We start from the raw sequence: 16951 nt of genomic DNA on the forward strand, positions 1-16951 counted from the left end.
GAGCAAGGGTAAGCGTTTTGATCCAAATGTTCGAAAAATTTCGAGTAGTTCAACAATAGTGTTTGCTTTATTAGAATCATCAGCATCATTTCACGTCGAAGTGAACAAGTACTCGACTTGACAATGTACAGTTTAGTGGAATATCTTGAATCTGTTCTACAGTTACTTGACAGCTCGGCTTCAGATGTTACTTTTATTCTTTAAAGTCGCGTCTAACTAAATGGAGAGTAAAAATAATAGGGCGTGTGAAGCAGATGACTCAAATTCGGTGTCATGAAATAAAATTGCGTTTTGACTAAAAGTGTCGCGTACAAAAACGGAAATGGTTATTAAAGTGTCCAGAAATGGTGGTTGTCTTAAAAATCTGGCTTGGATGCTGTTAACCTTGTGCACTCGAATTTCTTTATGTGCTTGTGAATCATCAACGAATGAAGATCTACATCAAACAATGAAACAGTTCTCTGTTACAGAAAGCTTAGGCGTTATGCAGTTAAAAACCTCTTTACTCTCTTCCGAAGAGAACCGAGTTAAGTTTGACTGCTCAACCTGCACAGTTTCTAAAGGAGATCGATGCAAATACACACTTTTGCAGCACTACAAAAATGTTCGTGTCGTGTGCCGAATGATTTCTGACAGCTGTAATACCTGCAAAACCGATTGGTTATAAAGATTGAAAACTTCTCGCCAAAGCCTTAAATCATAAACCGAATCAACATTAAGCAGACTTAAAATGAAATGTCTATTTTCGAAATGTCTGAATACGAATCAGAAATTATGGTTTCTTTACCAGAAGCATACGTTTCATGGTAGGTAACAACAAAACACCATGCGTCTACATTGCATTCATGAAACTTTATTTCTGCAAAAAATGTTTTTTAAATTGTACCATCTTGCTCGTTCTATCCCTTACACAGTGGTCCAAAAGGGCGAAAAGCGGAACTTTTTTCCTAGTGTCTTTTGCTTTCATTTTATCATTTATGGTCTTAGCACTTTTGTTCGTATGAATATTCCCCTTAATCTAAAACTGTCAGAAGTTAGTCACTGCTTACTATAATGAAAATAAAAAAATAACTTTTTAGTGTTAGGAAATATAGACATAGTTTCTTCGGCAAAGTTGTAAATATTATAAAAACAAGCAACTTTACTGAAGAAATAAAATGTCTATCTTTATCGAGTGCTGAACTATAGGGCATATTGTTGAAAACTTTTATAAAAATTGGTTTTTCATACTTAGCTTTTGTTAGTTGCATTTTACAAGAATACAATGTTCTAGGTAATTATCGAAGCTCTCAAAATACACGTTTTTGCAGAAGACCGCAAATCTTTTGGGCCTTTACTTGCTTTATTTTTCCTTAACTTCATGAGCCAAAAGCGATAACTTTGTAAGGAAAGGTTCTAGAGATTTGCAATCTTCTGCAAAAACGTGTATTTTGAGTCCTTCAATAATCGCCCAGAACGATATATTCCTGTAAAATGCAACCAACATAAGCTAAGTATGAAAAACTGTTTCATAAAGAATTTCTAAGGAAAATGCTCTATAGCTCTGCACTCGATAGGAATAGAAATATTATTTCTTTAGCAAAGTTGTTAACCTTTATAATTTTCATAACTTTGCCGAAGAAACCATGTGTCTATCTGACACATAAAACGTATGCTTGCCGTACTCTCATTTGGGTGGTTAGGGACAAGCGGAACTCATACAAGTTTATAGTACTCGACTTAAGCTTTAAGATGAAGCGCTGATTTCATAAATCCGCTTGCCCCATTTCACCCCATGGGCTCGTGAAGCTTTTGAAACTTAAACCTTGAATATGCGATAACTCAGCAAGTAAAGGTCCAAGAGATTTGCGGTCTTCTGCAAAAACGTGTATTTTGAGAGCATCGATAATTGCCTAAAACATTGTATTCTTGTAAAATGCAACTAACTTTGCCGAAGAAACTATGTAGTTATTTTTTTATTTTCATTACAGTAAGCGATGACTAACTTTTGACAGTTGTAAATTAAGGGGATATTCATACGAAAAGTGCTGAAGACCATAAATGATAAAATGAAAGCAAGAGACACTAGGAAAAAAGTTCCACTTTTTGCCCTTTTGGACTACTGTGCCTTGGTAGTCTGTTTTCTACCGGATTTTTTCATTTTTTCATGGTAGTTGACCTGCATTCTTGCAACATGTCCTGTCCATCGTATCCGTCCAGCTTTAGCCAACTTTTGAATACTGGATTTGCCATACGGTGCTGAGCGAGTTTATGGTTCATCGTCAGCCTCCATACTCCATTCTCATGTAAGCCGCCGAAAATCGTTCTTAAAACTCGTCTTTCAAAAACACCGATGACTAGAAGGTCTTCCTGGGGGGTTGTGCACGTTTCATACCGGTATAGAACAACCGTTCTAACAAGCGACTTGTACAGAGTGCACTTTGTACGGGTGCTTAGTCTGCTCGGCCGCAATTGCTTATGAAGCCCATAACCAAAATGTTCAATACCTACTAAAACTTTGTGTCGGATAAGCGCGGCAACACGGTATACTGTACGGAAATACACGAGCACTTTTATCACCATGCCGGGAAAACCGAGCCTTTATTCGGGCGGAGAAACTAAGAAAAGCGGAACGGAGCGAATACTAAGCTACTGGTCTGATCGTACGTTTATTCGGGTTAAGCACGACTTCCACTGATAATACGCCTTCGAATCTCACGGATATCCCATCACCCTGATGAAGCCAGTTGTGTGATTCGAATGAGTGCGGCAATTTTTCCGAAATCTGAGCAAAGCACCAGCAAGTGTACCATCCATCGTAGATTGATCCTCTTCTGACGAAGATGTTTAGGGCAAGTTTGATACTAGGATTCATTCCTAAGAAATGCGAGAAGTCCGGGTTACCTTCATTCCTAAAGCGGGAAAACGTGACAGGACAAATCCCAAAGCATATGGACCAATCAGTCTCACATGTGTGATTTTAAAAACGTTTGAAAAAATCATGGATCTTCATATCAAATTATCATATTTGAAAAGAAGACCTTTGATCAAATTTCAGTTTGCCTACCAAGCAGAAAAATCAACTGAAACAGCACTTCATACGTTGATTTCATAAAGAGAAAAGTCTTTTGACTATAAAGAAATCTCACTGGCAGGTTTTCTTGATATTGAGGGAGCATTTGACAATGCCTCCCACAATTCAATAAATAAAGTCATGGAGAAATGGGGTTTTGACAGGTGCTTTTCCAGCTGGATACATGCTATGCTAACCAACCGCACAATAACTACAAAACTAGGAGGATCTACTTTAACGACAAAACCAACTAGAGGTTGCTCTCAAGGGGGAGTCCTATCTCCTATGCTGTGGTCCCTAGTAGTCTATGATCTTCTAAATAAATTGGCTGAAAAAGGCTATGAAGTCATAGGATTCGCTGACGATATAAAAATTTTAGTAAGAGGAAAGTATGAACATACTATTTCCAATAGAATGCAATCTGCCCTGAACTACACACTTAAATGGTGTGACTTGGAAGGACTAAGCATTAACCCTTCTAAAACAGTCATAATACCATTTTCAAGAAGAAGGAAATACAGTATTGCAGCTCTACAGCTGAGGGGAGTCCAATTGCAGCTATCCAAACGCTAATTGAAGCTATCCAAAAATACTTGGGTGTTATACTTGACATTAAGCTAAATTGAAACTATCAAACGTATGCAATCTCAAAAGCAAACAATGCTCTTTGGGCTTGCAGCAATACATTTGGCAAAAAGTGGGGACTTAAGCCGGGGATGATTCACTGGATCTATTCGGCAATTGTGAGACCCAGACTAACATATGCTTCGATATTGTGGTGGCCTAAAACCACACAAATTACAGCTCAAAGAATGCTTGGAATGCTACAACGTATGGCGTGCTCTTCTTCAATAACTGGAGCAATGACCAGCACACCTTCCAAAGCTCTAGATGCTCTTTTATATGTTCTACCGTTGTAGCAATTCGTAGAACTTGAAGCAGAAAAAAGTGCTCATAGGCTTAGGCGTATTAAACATTTTCAAGATGGAGATCTCAATGGACACCTACGAATCCTCCGAGATTTTCAACTGAACACCCTGGTAATCATGAACGAAGACTGGATGGAAACTAGGACAAATCTCGATATACCCTTCAAAGTAATCGAAACCGATCGCAGATTATGGGAAGAAGGTGGTCCTAAGATTCGTCCGGGATGTCCGGGATTGGCAAATCTACAGGAGCTGGGGTTACTGGACCAGGAATCGACATATCAATTCCAATGGGACAGTCGCCCACAGTCTTCCAAGCAGAAATACATGCCATATCAACTTTACAACCTTGACTAGAAAATACAGACATGCCAATATCTGTATTTTCTCCGATAATCAAGCAGCTTTAAATGCCTTAAAGGCATACACATGCTATTCAAAGTTGGTTTGGGAATGCATCATCTCCCTAAGACAATTAGCTTTAACTAACAATGTTAATTTATACTGGGTACCTGGTCATACAGGTATATAAAAAAAAGATAAGGCCGATCTCTTAGCGAGAACTGGTTCCTCAACTGAATTCGTTGGACCTGAGCCATTCTGTGGGGTGTCTATATCCTGCTTAAAAGCTGAGCTCAAAGTCTGGGAATCATCAACGAATTATTTCCAGAATCGTGTGCTATGTTACAACACGGAGGAGGGTCAGAAGTGCGTTCCAATCACCGCAGGAGTTCCGCAAGGTTTCATACTGGGCCCGGTGATGTGGAACGTCATGTATGCCGAGGTGTTGAAACTAAAGTTCCCGGTAGGGGTGGAAATTGTCAGCTTTGCGGACGACATCACATTGGAAGTCTACGGTGAATCTATCAGAGAGGTTGAGTTAATGGCTGTCCACTCTATGGGCATTGTTGCAGATTGAATGCACTCCAGGAAACTGGAGCTAGCGCATCATAAAGCAGAGGGTATCGTGGTAAACAACTGCAAGTCGGTGCAGCAAGCAAAGATCAGCGTCGGGGACTACACTATTTCGCCAACGCGGTCCTTAAAACTCCTGGGAGTCATAGTCGATGACAAGCTCAAGTGCGGGAACCACGTCGACTATGCCTGCAAGAAGGCTTCCACAGCTATTTCGGCATTGACTCGTATGATGTCTAATAGCTCTGCAGTATATGGCAGCAAGCGAAGGCTTATAGCCAACGTGGTCCAGTCCATACTTATGTATGGCGGACCGGTGTAGTCATCGACGTTAGGAACCAAAAGCTACCTAGGTAAGCTGGAAAGTACCTATTGTCTGAACTATCGCACCTGTGAAATCCCCAATGCCGATCTTGATGTCATGTCTTGCGCAGCGATCGTATTCACGCTCCAACTGTACGCTGAATTTCCCAATTCCCAGTCCCGCCGCAGGACCATCGAAGCTCGAAAGAGCCCTTTTCCCTGTCAGCATACGAGTTTAGCTTCCGCCGGGGTCGATACCCGGTCTCCACCAAGGTTGCTCGCAGTCCAACTAGTATTAAGAGAAGATAGGGATACGAGTTGCTTGATAAGAGGCTGTGAACCACTGTATTGCATGGCACCGACGGTACGCTTTATTCAGACATTTACCTATCAAACAGTGAACAATAAGTGACATTAAATCCATTAACAATTACAGCCGATTATTTGTACCTTTGCTAACAATCATCAACTAATAGCATTGTTTCTCTTTTTTTGCAGATCCTATCCTATCACGGTGACAATGCATCAACGCTGCCCACATTCCACCAGTCCAAGTGTGAAAAAATAAAAACAACTACCTATAATGACGGCTCACCTTCGCCATCATCACCAGTGTAGAGTAATGTGAAACACTAATTATCGGTTTCAATTGAATACGCGAGATGATTCCAACACCTCAGAAAATGATCCAACAGGTCGCACCCTGTTGACCGGTGAAGTAGTTAAAAACCTTTCGCCTGTTGTGATTACGCTGAAATAAAAAACCTGGTGTTTTAGCTGGTTCGGGACGGATCGCAAGTGGGTGCGTGTGTAAATTTGCGCACCGTTGTCGTCCGTAAGATGCCTTGGGGCTGTCTCTGTTCCAAGGAAAAGAAACGCCCGCAAATTAGCAGTCCCATACTGAAGGTAAGTTACGCCGATACTTGCTGACGGCTTCATTAGGGATCCGGTGTCAATTGCGATTGAGGGCCCTCACCGCCGGGGTCCGCTGCGAGTTTTTTTTAACTCAATTTTTTATTCAAACACTACTTCCAACAAACGTGATAACTATGTGCTCTAGATTTCGTTTCCGGATTTTCTGAATTTTGCCCTTCGTAAATATTTATATTTTTTGCCGAAGGTATTCGAAACACTTGGCCCAAACAGCGTATCTGACAGCTGGCACACGTTTTTGAACAACGACCGATGAACCGGCAAACATTCCCATACGTAGTAATTATCATCAACCGAATAAATTATTTCCGCCCATTATAACACATCGCCGCCGTTGCATTTTATGATTGAATTTAATGTCAGTGGTGGAGAATTAAAGAAAAGCAAACCCATGCACACACAGGCTGACGGCCGCGACGAATGCAGTGCACTGCAGTATGCAAGCCGCAGATAAGATCGTTTCACCACTTTTTGACGGCCGGCTTGTGGTTTACAGTCTAAGTGTAAATTTTTAACACCGGGTTTGACACTTGCGGATTTCGGAGCAGCGACATAGTGAGTAGTGGCATGGTAAGAGAAGCGCTCTCGGTTTTTTGTTTTCGCAAAAGGGTGTGAAATGCAATGCAAAAATATGCATCTCTTCGAAACGAAGCGAATTCCGTGCCACTGCCACCGGATGATAGAAAAAAGGTCCGATAAATTTTGTTCGTTTCAGGATGCTGCTTCGAAGTGTCGATTCGAAGGGAAATGCTAGAACCGAGCGTATATATACGTATAAGCCAGTTTGGCGTTTTCAATCACACGTGAAGAACTTTCTACCGAAAGCCAATCCTTCCGACGATATGCAAGCAGAAAAATGCGTTCTTTTGTTGTGAATTCCACTACATCTGAAATGAACAGAAAACAATATATTCACATTGAGCTAAAATATAAAATGGAATGTTGTCGAGAAGATTTTCCTTCCAAGCGTTCTTTTTTTGTTCCTTCGTGATTGCGGGCATTGCGATATCTGGGTCATTTGCATCATTACCCGTTCGTCCTGCGCCACACCCGGTTGTTGGCAGATTGGACGCCGCTGGTTCTGTCGATGAATGAGTGGGTCGAAGAATGCATTCCGAATGGAGCATGACATTCACTCGAACCGTTTTGTTGTTGGTGGAAAGGTTATCGCAGAATCTCTCAACGGGCTCCGAGTGTGGGGGGAAAAACAAACCGGTGGCAAGATTACTGGAAACCGCCGGCATCTATTACCGTACACACCCGCTGACGTAGAACAGCAGTGGAGATGCACGCTAAATAGGTGCGAGATTTTCCTACTTTCTGAAAAGTCCCACGGCGTTCAATCTCCGGACGATATCGGATCTCATGAATTGGCGATCGAACCGCGCTGCGATGAGGTTAATTCAAGAGGAAAACACGGTTATATTACAATTTGCAATACGATCTGCAATTTGCGGTCGCTTTCAAGCTCTAATCTTCTACTGTTGCCGATGAAGATGATGGTGGTGATAGCGATGTTGATGATGTCCACCGCAGGGCGATGCATGCTATCGATTTGGATGGTAATTGGATAATGGATAGATCATATGTGGATGGACGTGTTGCAGGGTCGTAGTCTAGCGATATTCTTTAAATTATAAGCGATCATGGATCATCGGCAGTTTATTTATTCTATGAGTAAAATTTTCAATTGCATTAAGAGCGTAGAATCACAGCAGGCATTTGTTGGCAGGATAAGTTAATTTGTTTACATAATAGCGTCATCGGAACGATCCTGCACACTCGCTAAGGAAATGCCGGGCTATCTGCTCGTGAGTTGGCTGAAGTGCTAAATTATCACAAATTCAGAGTGTGTGGTGTTCTGGAAAGATTGGAGAACTTCTAACCATCAGCAGGAAACCTGGAAATGCCAAAACTGCAAAGGCTGCGGATTCTAAAACCAATGCAAGTGTGGTAGCTCTTTTCAAACGAAACCCGAAGTTTTTATCGTAAGATCCGCTGAGAATAAAAATTCTAGAGGCAAAGAAACGCTTGTGAAATCAACGTGGATTGCAACGTTATAAATGGTGAAACGGGCTGGTCGTTTTCAGAAAAAATTCTTGGATGAGAAATTTTTTCCTTTATTCGATCGGAAGTGCTTCTGAAATCTGCAAAATAAAAGAGCGACCAACTGCCTTTTTTCGTACCTTTCGTACCTTTTAGAACTTTGAATCAGAAGTGAAGGCCGATTGAAAAAACTTATCGATTGTAAAGCTTGCTTCATTTAGAATTGGAATTAGAACTTTTGCTCATGCTGTGGTGTTCTTGGTGGACGGATTTGGAAGTTCTTGGCGCCCATGTGTCGGAAATTTTGTTAGCTTCATCTATGTGTTTTTGACATTCCGCAAAACGACTGTATTTTGTAAACAAACAACATGGAAGCCGAAAGAACGGAAACAATTGTACACAGTTATTTGGAAAAGCCATTGTGGTCTGCATCTAGGCTAGCTAAACAGCTTAAATTACCCAGAAATACCGTATGGTGCGTTATCAAACGGTATAAGGAAACATTGTCGATGATTCAGAAGCCTCAAGCTAATCATCGGAGTGGAACTGTCGACCGGAAACTGCGTCGTAAGATTTTGAAGACTATCAAGAGGAATCCCAATCTGTCGGACTGTGATTTGGCCAGAAAATTCGGTGCTGCCCATAATACCGTGAGGAGAATTCGACTCCGGGAAGGAATCAAGTCGTATCGACCTAGCAAACAGCCAAATCGAACCATAAAACAGAACAGTGTGGCCAAAATCCGCGAAAAGCTATACGACCGAGTGCTAACCAAGTTCGACGGGTGTCTTCTGATGGACGATGAAACCTCCCAGCCAGCACCAACTCGTATATCAAAGTACAAAAATTATTGTAAATATCTCTTAATAAACTCGGAATCGTAACTAATGCTTAATAAAGTGCGCCCAAGTAGATTTTCTGTCGTATATAATGATAGTAACACAAATACGATATTCATCACAGAATCGTATAGCAGCACGGAGCGAGCCGGGCTTAATCGGATATTATCGTATATAATTACTTATATGGCTGAAACGCGTATATTTATTCCTCACCACGTATATCGCCTCCAAAATAGTACAAATATGCCAGTTTTGCCGCATCAAATGCGATTTATTAGCATGTATATATGTACGTAATGCTGATTTTTATCTTTTTTATACATATAAAAATGCTAGCTGGGCTATGCCAAGGCTGACTTCGGGCGAATGCCAGGTCAAAAATTTTACTTGGCAAGGGCTCGAGGAGATGTTTCTAGCAAATTTAAATTTGTTTTTGCCGACAAATTTATGATTTGGCAGGGCATTTGCAGCTGTGGCACAAAAACGAAAGTTTTCGTTACAAATAAGACAATGACGTCGGAACTATACCTTCCGGACATTTGGAAGCATTCGTTCATGATCCCGTTATTCAAAAGTGGATATAGCCGAAGTGTCAGGAACTACCATGGTAGTTTCCAGTTTATCCGCCGCGTCCAAATTACTTGAAATAATCGTGAGCGATGGTTTATTCGTAGCACTAAACATTACATTTCTTCTAACCAACATGGATTCGTGGCTGGCCGCTCTGTGACGACGAACCTACTTGGCTTTACTTCCAATTGCATTACTGAAGTGGAGCGCAAGGTGCAAGTAGACGTGATATATACTGATTTAAAAGCTGGTTTCGATCTTATCAATCATCGCATGTTGCTTGATAAAATATTACGGCTAAGTGTTTCGCAAAAGTTTGTTACATGGTTACGCTCGTATTTGTGTGACAAGGTTTAACAAGTGAAACTTGGCTCGAAGGTATCGTCCCTGTTTACGAATCAATCTGGTGTCCCACAAGGCCGTAACTTAGGACCACTTTCATTCATTCTTTAACGACGCTGCCTCTGCCCTTGAAAGAGGATGCAGACTGGTTTATGCTGATGATTTTAAAATCTACTTGACGATTCGTTGCATCGAGGATTGCTATCGCTTTCAACATCTCTTGGACACATTGCACATGCAAAGTGAATAACATGACTATCAGCGTTTCTAAATGCGAGATTATGACGTTTCACCGAATCAAATCGCCTATAGTTTTCGACTACTAAATTGACGACCAGATACTAAAAAGGGTTGAGCATGTGAATGACCTTGGTGTGATTCTCGATCCATGCCCCTCTTCGTCTTGTTCCTATCGGATTTGATGCGAAAACCATTTTTGCAGAATAGTTGTCCGGCATTCTAGCAACATGTCCTGCCCAACGTATTCGTCCAGCTTTAACCACTTTCGGAATACTTGCTTCGCCGTAGAGACGCGCGAGCTCGTGGTTCATTCTTCGCCTCTATACACCGTTCTCTTGCACTCCGCTAAAGACGGTTCGTAGCACCCGCCGTTCGAAAACTCCGAGTGCTCGTAGGTCCTCTTCTAGCAGTGTCCACGTTTCGTACCCGCAGAGGACAATCGGTCGTTCTGTACAGTGTGCACTTTGTACGGGGACTCAAATTGTTCGATCGCAAATGTTTGTGGAGTCCGTAGTAGACCCGACTTCTGTTGATAATACGTCTTTTAATCTCACGGCTGGTATTATGGTCCTCTGTTAGCAGTGAGCCAAGGTATACGAACTCGTCGACTACCTCGAACTCATCCCCGTCGATTACCACGCTACTGCCCAAGCGGACCCTGTCGCGCTCGGTCCCGCCCGCCAGCATATACTTCATTTTAGACGTATTTATCTTCAATCCAATCTTCTCTGCTTCGCGTTTTAGTCTGCTGTACTGATCTTCCACCGCCTCAAATGTCCTGCCGACAGCATCCACGTCGCCAGCAAAGCAAACAAATTGACTGGATTTATTGAAAATCGTGCCCCACATTTCGATCGTCGCTCGTCTTATAACACCTTCAGGCGCAATGTTGAATAGCAGGCAGGAAAGACCATCTCCTTGTCGAAGTCCCCTGCGAAATTCGAATCCACCCGAGATTCTCACACAGCACTGGATCCCATCCATCGTAGCTATGATAAGTCTAGTAAGCTTACCCGGAAAGCCGTTTTCGTCCAAAATTTTCCGCAGCTCTTGTCGATTTACGCTATCATATGCGGCTTTGAAATCGATGAACAGGTGGTGCGTGGGGACTAGAAATTCGCGGCACTTCTGGAGGATCTGCCGCAGGGCGAAGATTTGGTCCGTTGTAGATCGATCCTCCATGAAGCCGGACTGGAAACTTCCCACAAATCTTTTGGCTATTGGCGACAGTCGGTGGAAGATGACTTAGGACAGCACTTTGTAAACGGCATTCAGGATAGTGATTGCTCGGTAGTTGTCACAATTGAGCTTATCACCTTTCTTGTAGATAGGGCAGATAACCCCGTCTTTCCACTCCTCCGGTAGTCGTTCCGTATCCCAAATCTTGACAATCAGTTGATGCAGACAACCGGCCAACTTGTCCGAGCCCATTTTAATAAGCTCCGCTCCAATGCCATCCTTTCCCGCTGCTTTGTTGTTCTTCAGCCGCTGGATGGCTTCTTTAACTTCCCTTATCGATGCGGGTGGCACATCTTCGTTGCTTGCTACACCAATGTGGTCACTTTCTCCGCTATCATGGTCTTCCGCCTGCACGCCATTTAGTTGTTCATCGTAGTGCTGCTTCCACCTTTCGATCACCGCACGGTCGTCAGTCAAGATACCTCCATCTTTATCTCTGCACATTTCGGCCCGCGGCACGAAGCCTTTGCGAAATTCGTTGAGTCTCTGAGAGAACTTCCGTGTGTCGTAAAGCGGTACAGCTGTTCGAGTTCTTCGCACTCCTTCTCCTCTTGGTGGCGCTTCTTCTCCTTGAAGAGTCGGGTTTACTGCCTCCGCTTCTGTTTGTATCGCTCCACATTCCAACGGGTGGCCCTACGCAGCATTTCCGCACTGCGTTCTTCTCAGCCAATACCTGCTGGCATTCCTCGTCAAACCATTCGTTACGTCGATTCGGTGCCACACGGCCTAGGACGTTCTCCTCCCTCACCATCACTAGGTAGTGATCCGAATTGATCCGAATAAATGTTAGCGCCCGGATAGGTTCTGACGTCGATAATGTCTGAAAAGTGCCGACCATCTATCAGAACGTGGTCGATTTGTGATTTTATCTGGTTGGGTGATCTCCAGGTGTACCGATGGTAAAGGTTATGCTGAAGAAGGTACTACGTATGTCGAACTTGCGGCTCTTCACTTCTTTAGAAAGCACGTGGGTACTTCCGAGGAAATTTAGAGACCGACAGTTCCATGTTCCTAATTTCCAATCGTTAGTCCGTTTTCGTCTGGGTCTTTGCCGATTGTTCCGATTAGAGTTATTATTATTACTTACGGAGTCCATTACTTTGATTTTTTTTAGTGGTTCAGGCTTGCAAAGCAACCAACCCCACAGTATCACCGGAGGGCCAACGTAGCTCGAAGGAGCCCTCTTCCACTGTCAGCATACGACCTTGGACCGTGCTCGTATCCCGCCTGTACCACGAGGAGGTAGGGATAGAAGTTGCTAGGTAAGAGGCTGTGGACCACTGTGGGGTCTATTTTATGCCCAGTGCACAAGGCACCGATGGTACGCATTACCAAGTCGTTTACCAGCCGCAAAAAAAACTTGGCTTTTGTTATTCTTGTAGCTAATTTTAAGCTATATTCACCAACCAGGAATCTTTCCAAAATCGTCCAGGAAACCCGGGGAAAAACCAGGAATTTGAAATCACCAATTGAGTTGCCACCCACTCATCAATCAGAAGAAGGTCTGGTGGGATAAGATAGCCAAAACGATGGACGAAGAAAGTGTGCGCCGCCTAATGAGCCATATTACAGGAAAAGTTCGAGAATTCCTTCGAAACCGTGACGAATAATTTTATCCGTATTTTTTCTTAAAAGTATGAAGAAAATGCTATATTTGTATAAGAAAAGATCTTGAATTCAATAATGAATAATTGAAATACACGCAATTGTTTTTATTCCAATACTGTCTGAAGCAAGCTTTAGGCCAACTTAAGTGTTAAGGCCAACTTGAACAGGAAGAGTGAAAATTAGATAATGAAAAATCAATACTGAAAAAATAGCGACCAACTATTTACAACAATACTTTAAACTAAAAAGTGTATCGTTTATTAAATTAAAATAGTTGATGTACATAACATCTTACGGAAATTAATCTGTTTCGGTTATAGTCTCCCTACTTCTCGAACCAACAACAACACGTTTCCTCACGTCACTACCCTAGAAAATCGTTAAAACACTACATCACTCCAAAAACATTCATCCGACAGATTTTCCTACATATCTCGATGGACCGTGACAAACGCCACCCGCCAGTGAATCCGGTAATCCAATCAGCTATAATCCACAAGGGCGAGGCATGTTTTGTCGACGGAACGCAACGGAAGAGATCGATCCGATTACGGTCTGGTGGTGGTGGAGCGGGTGAACGCGTGCCGCGTGTCTAGGTTTGCTGCTGTCAAATCACGCACGCACCCAAAAAGTATCGATGGCACTAGTCATACGACCTTACGCAACTTACTTTTCGTCGACTTAGACTACCTACAGATTAGCACTCAACGATGCATTTAATGTGACCTCGAACGACTCGCCTATGATGGTGACAGATCAGGAAGAGCAAATACGGAAATCGACAGTCACCGGCAGCAGCTATCCCCTGGGTGCAGAGTAAAATAAATATTTATCTGCCGGTGTCGATGTTGCCTTCGGCACAACAAGGCAAAACAGAATCCACCGAAGCTGAAAAGTATCGATTTTCTAGGTTATACATCATGTGAGTTGTTGTCGTAGGTGCGCTGCAACAAAAATCCACTTTTTTTAAGTACCCCACAAAGGAAATGCATTTCTCGTCATCGAGAGAAAACGAAAAAAGTGGGAAATTCTTTGCTGTTGTAACCGGAAGAAAGAGAAAGTGGAATTTAAGCACGTGCTCTTACAGTTAAGCCCAGCTGTAGGACTCGCTGACTTGCATGCAACTAGTGCGCGCTGACTGCACACAATCGATTTTTGTTCGCATCTGGGGAAACCATTAGCTCGTAAAATCGAATCTAATGTCCCATTGAAGTCAAGAAATTAAATCCGACCGTTTGGGATCGACCGCAATATGTCCGAACGGATATTATACCCTGCTGTGAGCTCCTCTCGCCAAGGTTCGCTGCACAATGTCGGTCCTCGGCGCGATCGGTCCGTCCGCAAAGGTAATTGAATCCCGCTGGGAAATGTCCTCTCCTGTGGCGGGGTTTCGGACGGTGAACTCGCAGTCGCCGGCGAACGGCCAACTGACCGCAACCGAGTGGCCACAGTCTGACTGTTGCGGCAGCAGCAGTAACGCGCGAATATGAAAACCAGATGTTCCATTTTTCCCACTTCTCAGTTGCAACTACGGACACAAAGAAGACAACGCTCCAGCTCCAGCACATCAACAACAGAAAAACGAACAGTTTATACACATTTTTCTGCATTAGACACTGGAACTGCTGCTGCTGTTGCTGCTGTTGCCGCTGCGTACGGTCGATCTGCAGGCAGATATTGCATTTCCAGACACAAATGCCTATTGCAACCATATAGTAAGCAAATCATGGGAATTTGTTTCGTGCCGGCGATTTTATTACATTCTACTACTCCGTCTCCGCCAGTCCGTGCCCTTGCCTGTCATGTCCGCTTCGGACGGCTGTCCGAGGAGCCCTAGGGTTCACTTTTATGTTCGCTGATTTGTATTTTACACCCGCCATGGTTTATTATCACCGCAAATGCGCTCCCAATCCTCTGTCCAGCTCGTGCCTCGTGAGCCCCATGATGGCGGTAAGTGATAGCTAAAAGAGAAATTATCGAGTCGATCTGCGGTACAAGCACGGCACGTCGCCGGGGCAAACTGGGCGTAACGGTTTTCGGCCCTCCAGGTTCGGATCTGGGTTGAAGTCGGTCGTAACGTAATGGATACCAGGTACCGAACAACCAACCAAGTGAATAGACTTTGTTTGCAACATAATGAATTTTGATTGCGGTTTTGAGCAAACATGGCAACAATTCTGATAGTTTTTGCTGCTTCTAGTGATGTGACTAGATAAAGAAATATCCATTTCTAATAATTTGTTCTGGTCCCGAGTTTTTAAAATTGTCTCTCTAGTCGATTTACAAACTAACTTTACCTCATTGATTACAGGGAGGTATTTGAAATTCATTTACACCCGTCATTTATTCGAAAAACTCGAGGGTGTTTTTTTTATTAGGTACAATTTAACTTCGAGTGGAAAATATCAAACCCTCGATATCCACTATTTACACACATTGCAAAATTGATCGAGTTCGCCACTAATTACATTTAATTTCATTTAGTTTTTTTTGCTCCGGCTTGCTAGTCGTATTTCAACGCCAAACCAGATAGCAGCAAAATTGAACATCTGCCACTAGTGATGAATCAAACCACAACAGCAAAAAAAAGCGCAACCGAATGGACGGACCCTAAAATTAACTTTTGCCAAACATCCGATCAGCCATAGGCCAAGATCAAATCGGCGATAAAATTAAAGTTAATTGAATTTCATAACATTTGTTGCTATTTTTCCTGTGTGTTTCTGTTTTCCGCCCTGTCGATCTCTCCCTTTTTCCTCGCTTGCGTTTTGCTCATAGAAATATTACGTCGTTCTGCCCGAGTGGCGATATACATAGAGGAAAAAAGAGCCAAAAAAAAACAAAAATCGACCAATAAACCATGTTTTGCTGCAGATCTCGCTGAAAAGCCGGAATCGGTGGTGGCAGAGTCGTAAATTTTTATGAGCGATTTCTCAAGTCACAATTTGCCACAGCAGCAAACCACACACGGGGGGGCGCTTCTGGTGGACTTTCAAGGCCGCCACCCAAGAGACGGGGTCAACGAAAAAGTTACATTTAGTGATGTCCAAAATTTTCAATTATTCGATTACCGATTAATCGGCGAGCGTTGTCTGCACTAATCGATTAATTCAACTATTCGCACTAGTGGTATTCGATTAGAAATATTCGAATACTTTTTTCATTAATTCGATTAATCGAACGATTATGAACGATTAACGGCCATTATTCGGGGATTAATCGCATTCATATTGTTTCCTTTGAACTGTTCGATTAATTCAACCACTCGTGCTGGCAGTATTCGATTAAAAATTATTCGAATATTTTTATAGTTATTCGATTAGTTGAATTAATCGAACGATTAACGGACATCACTAGTTACATTACAAAATCTGAGGGTATGTGTACGTATACGTACAGAGAAACTGAGAAGGAGGGTGTGAAACAGAATGGCAGCTGATTCGTAATTAATGATACTTTTTTACGAGACTGTAATTAACAAAATGAAGTATTATTTTTTCGGAAGATAGGGGATAATCCCCCTTTTTTCGTTTAATTAATAGGCATATGTTGATATGTTGTTCAGCTAACTGGCGAATAATTTGGTTTTCAGTTGAAAACAAAAACGCACGCCCAGAAACGTTCGGAAACGGCTACATTATATTCCTTCAGTAAATAATGAAAAATCCCTATTAGCATTCATTTCAAACCAGAGCATTAAAGGTTTATGGGCGCACTGAACGTGCTCGATTTCCATAATTGATGGCTACTGAAATCTTTCGATTCGTTTTCTTATGGTAATTCGTCACAGATGGAAAGAACCTAAAACCGCCGTTGTCCGAAGACACACTTCTAATGGTCACCACATTTTTTGGTCTTCCCAGTCCCTTCCTGTGGTTATTTGTCGTTTGGTCTTTTAATCGATAATGGGTGCTCGGTGATCGGTTGAAATG

General features: G+C 42.6%; 1 protein-coding gene across 1 annotated transcript in view; it reads left to right on the forward strand.

The window, feature by feature from the left end:
• Positions 1-16951, forward strand: part of LOC128733374 (uncharacterized) — a 105484-nt gene that overhangs the window by 83501 nt on the left and 5032 nt on the right. The window contains exon 2 of the mRNA XM_053826929.1: positions 5698-6105. Within this exon, the coding sequence (XP_053682904.1) occupies positions 6040-6105 (66 nt within the window). The 5' untranslated portion in view covers positions 5698-6039. The remainder of the gene's footprint in view (positions 1-5697; positions 6106-16951) is intronic.

Source organism: Sabethes cyaneus, chromosome 1, assembly GCF_943734655.1.
Source record: "Sabethes cyaneus chromosome 1, idSabCyanKW18_F2, whole genome shotgun sequence".
NCBI classification, from domain to species: Eukaryota; Metazoa; Arthropoda; class Insecta; order Diptera; family Culicidae; genus Sabethes; species Sabethes cyaneus.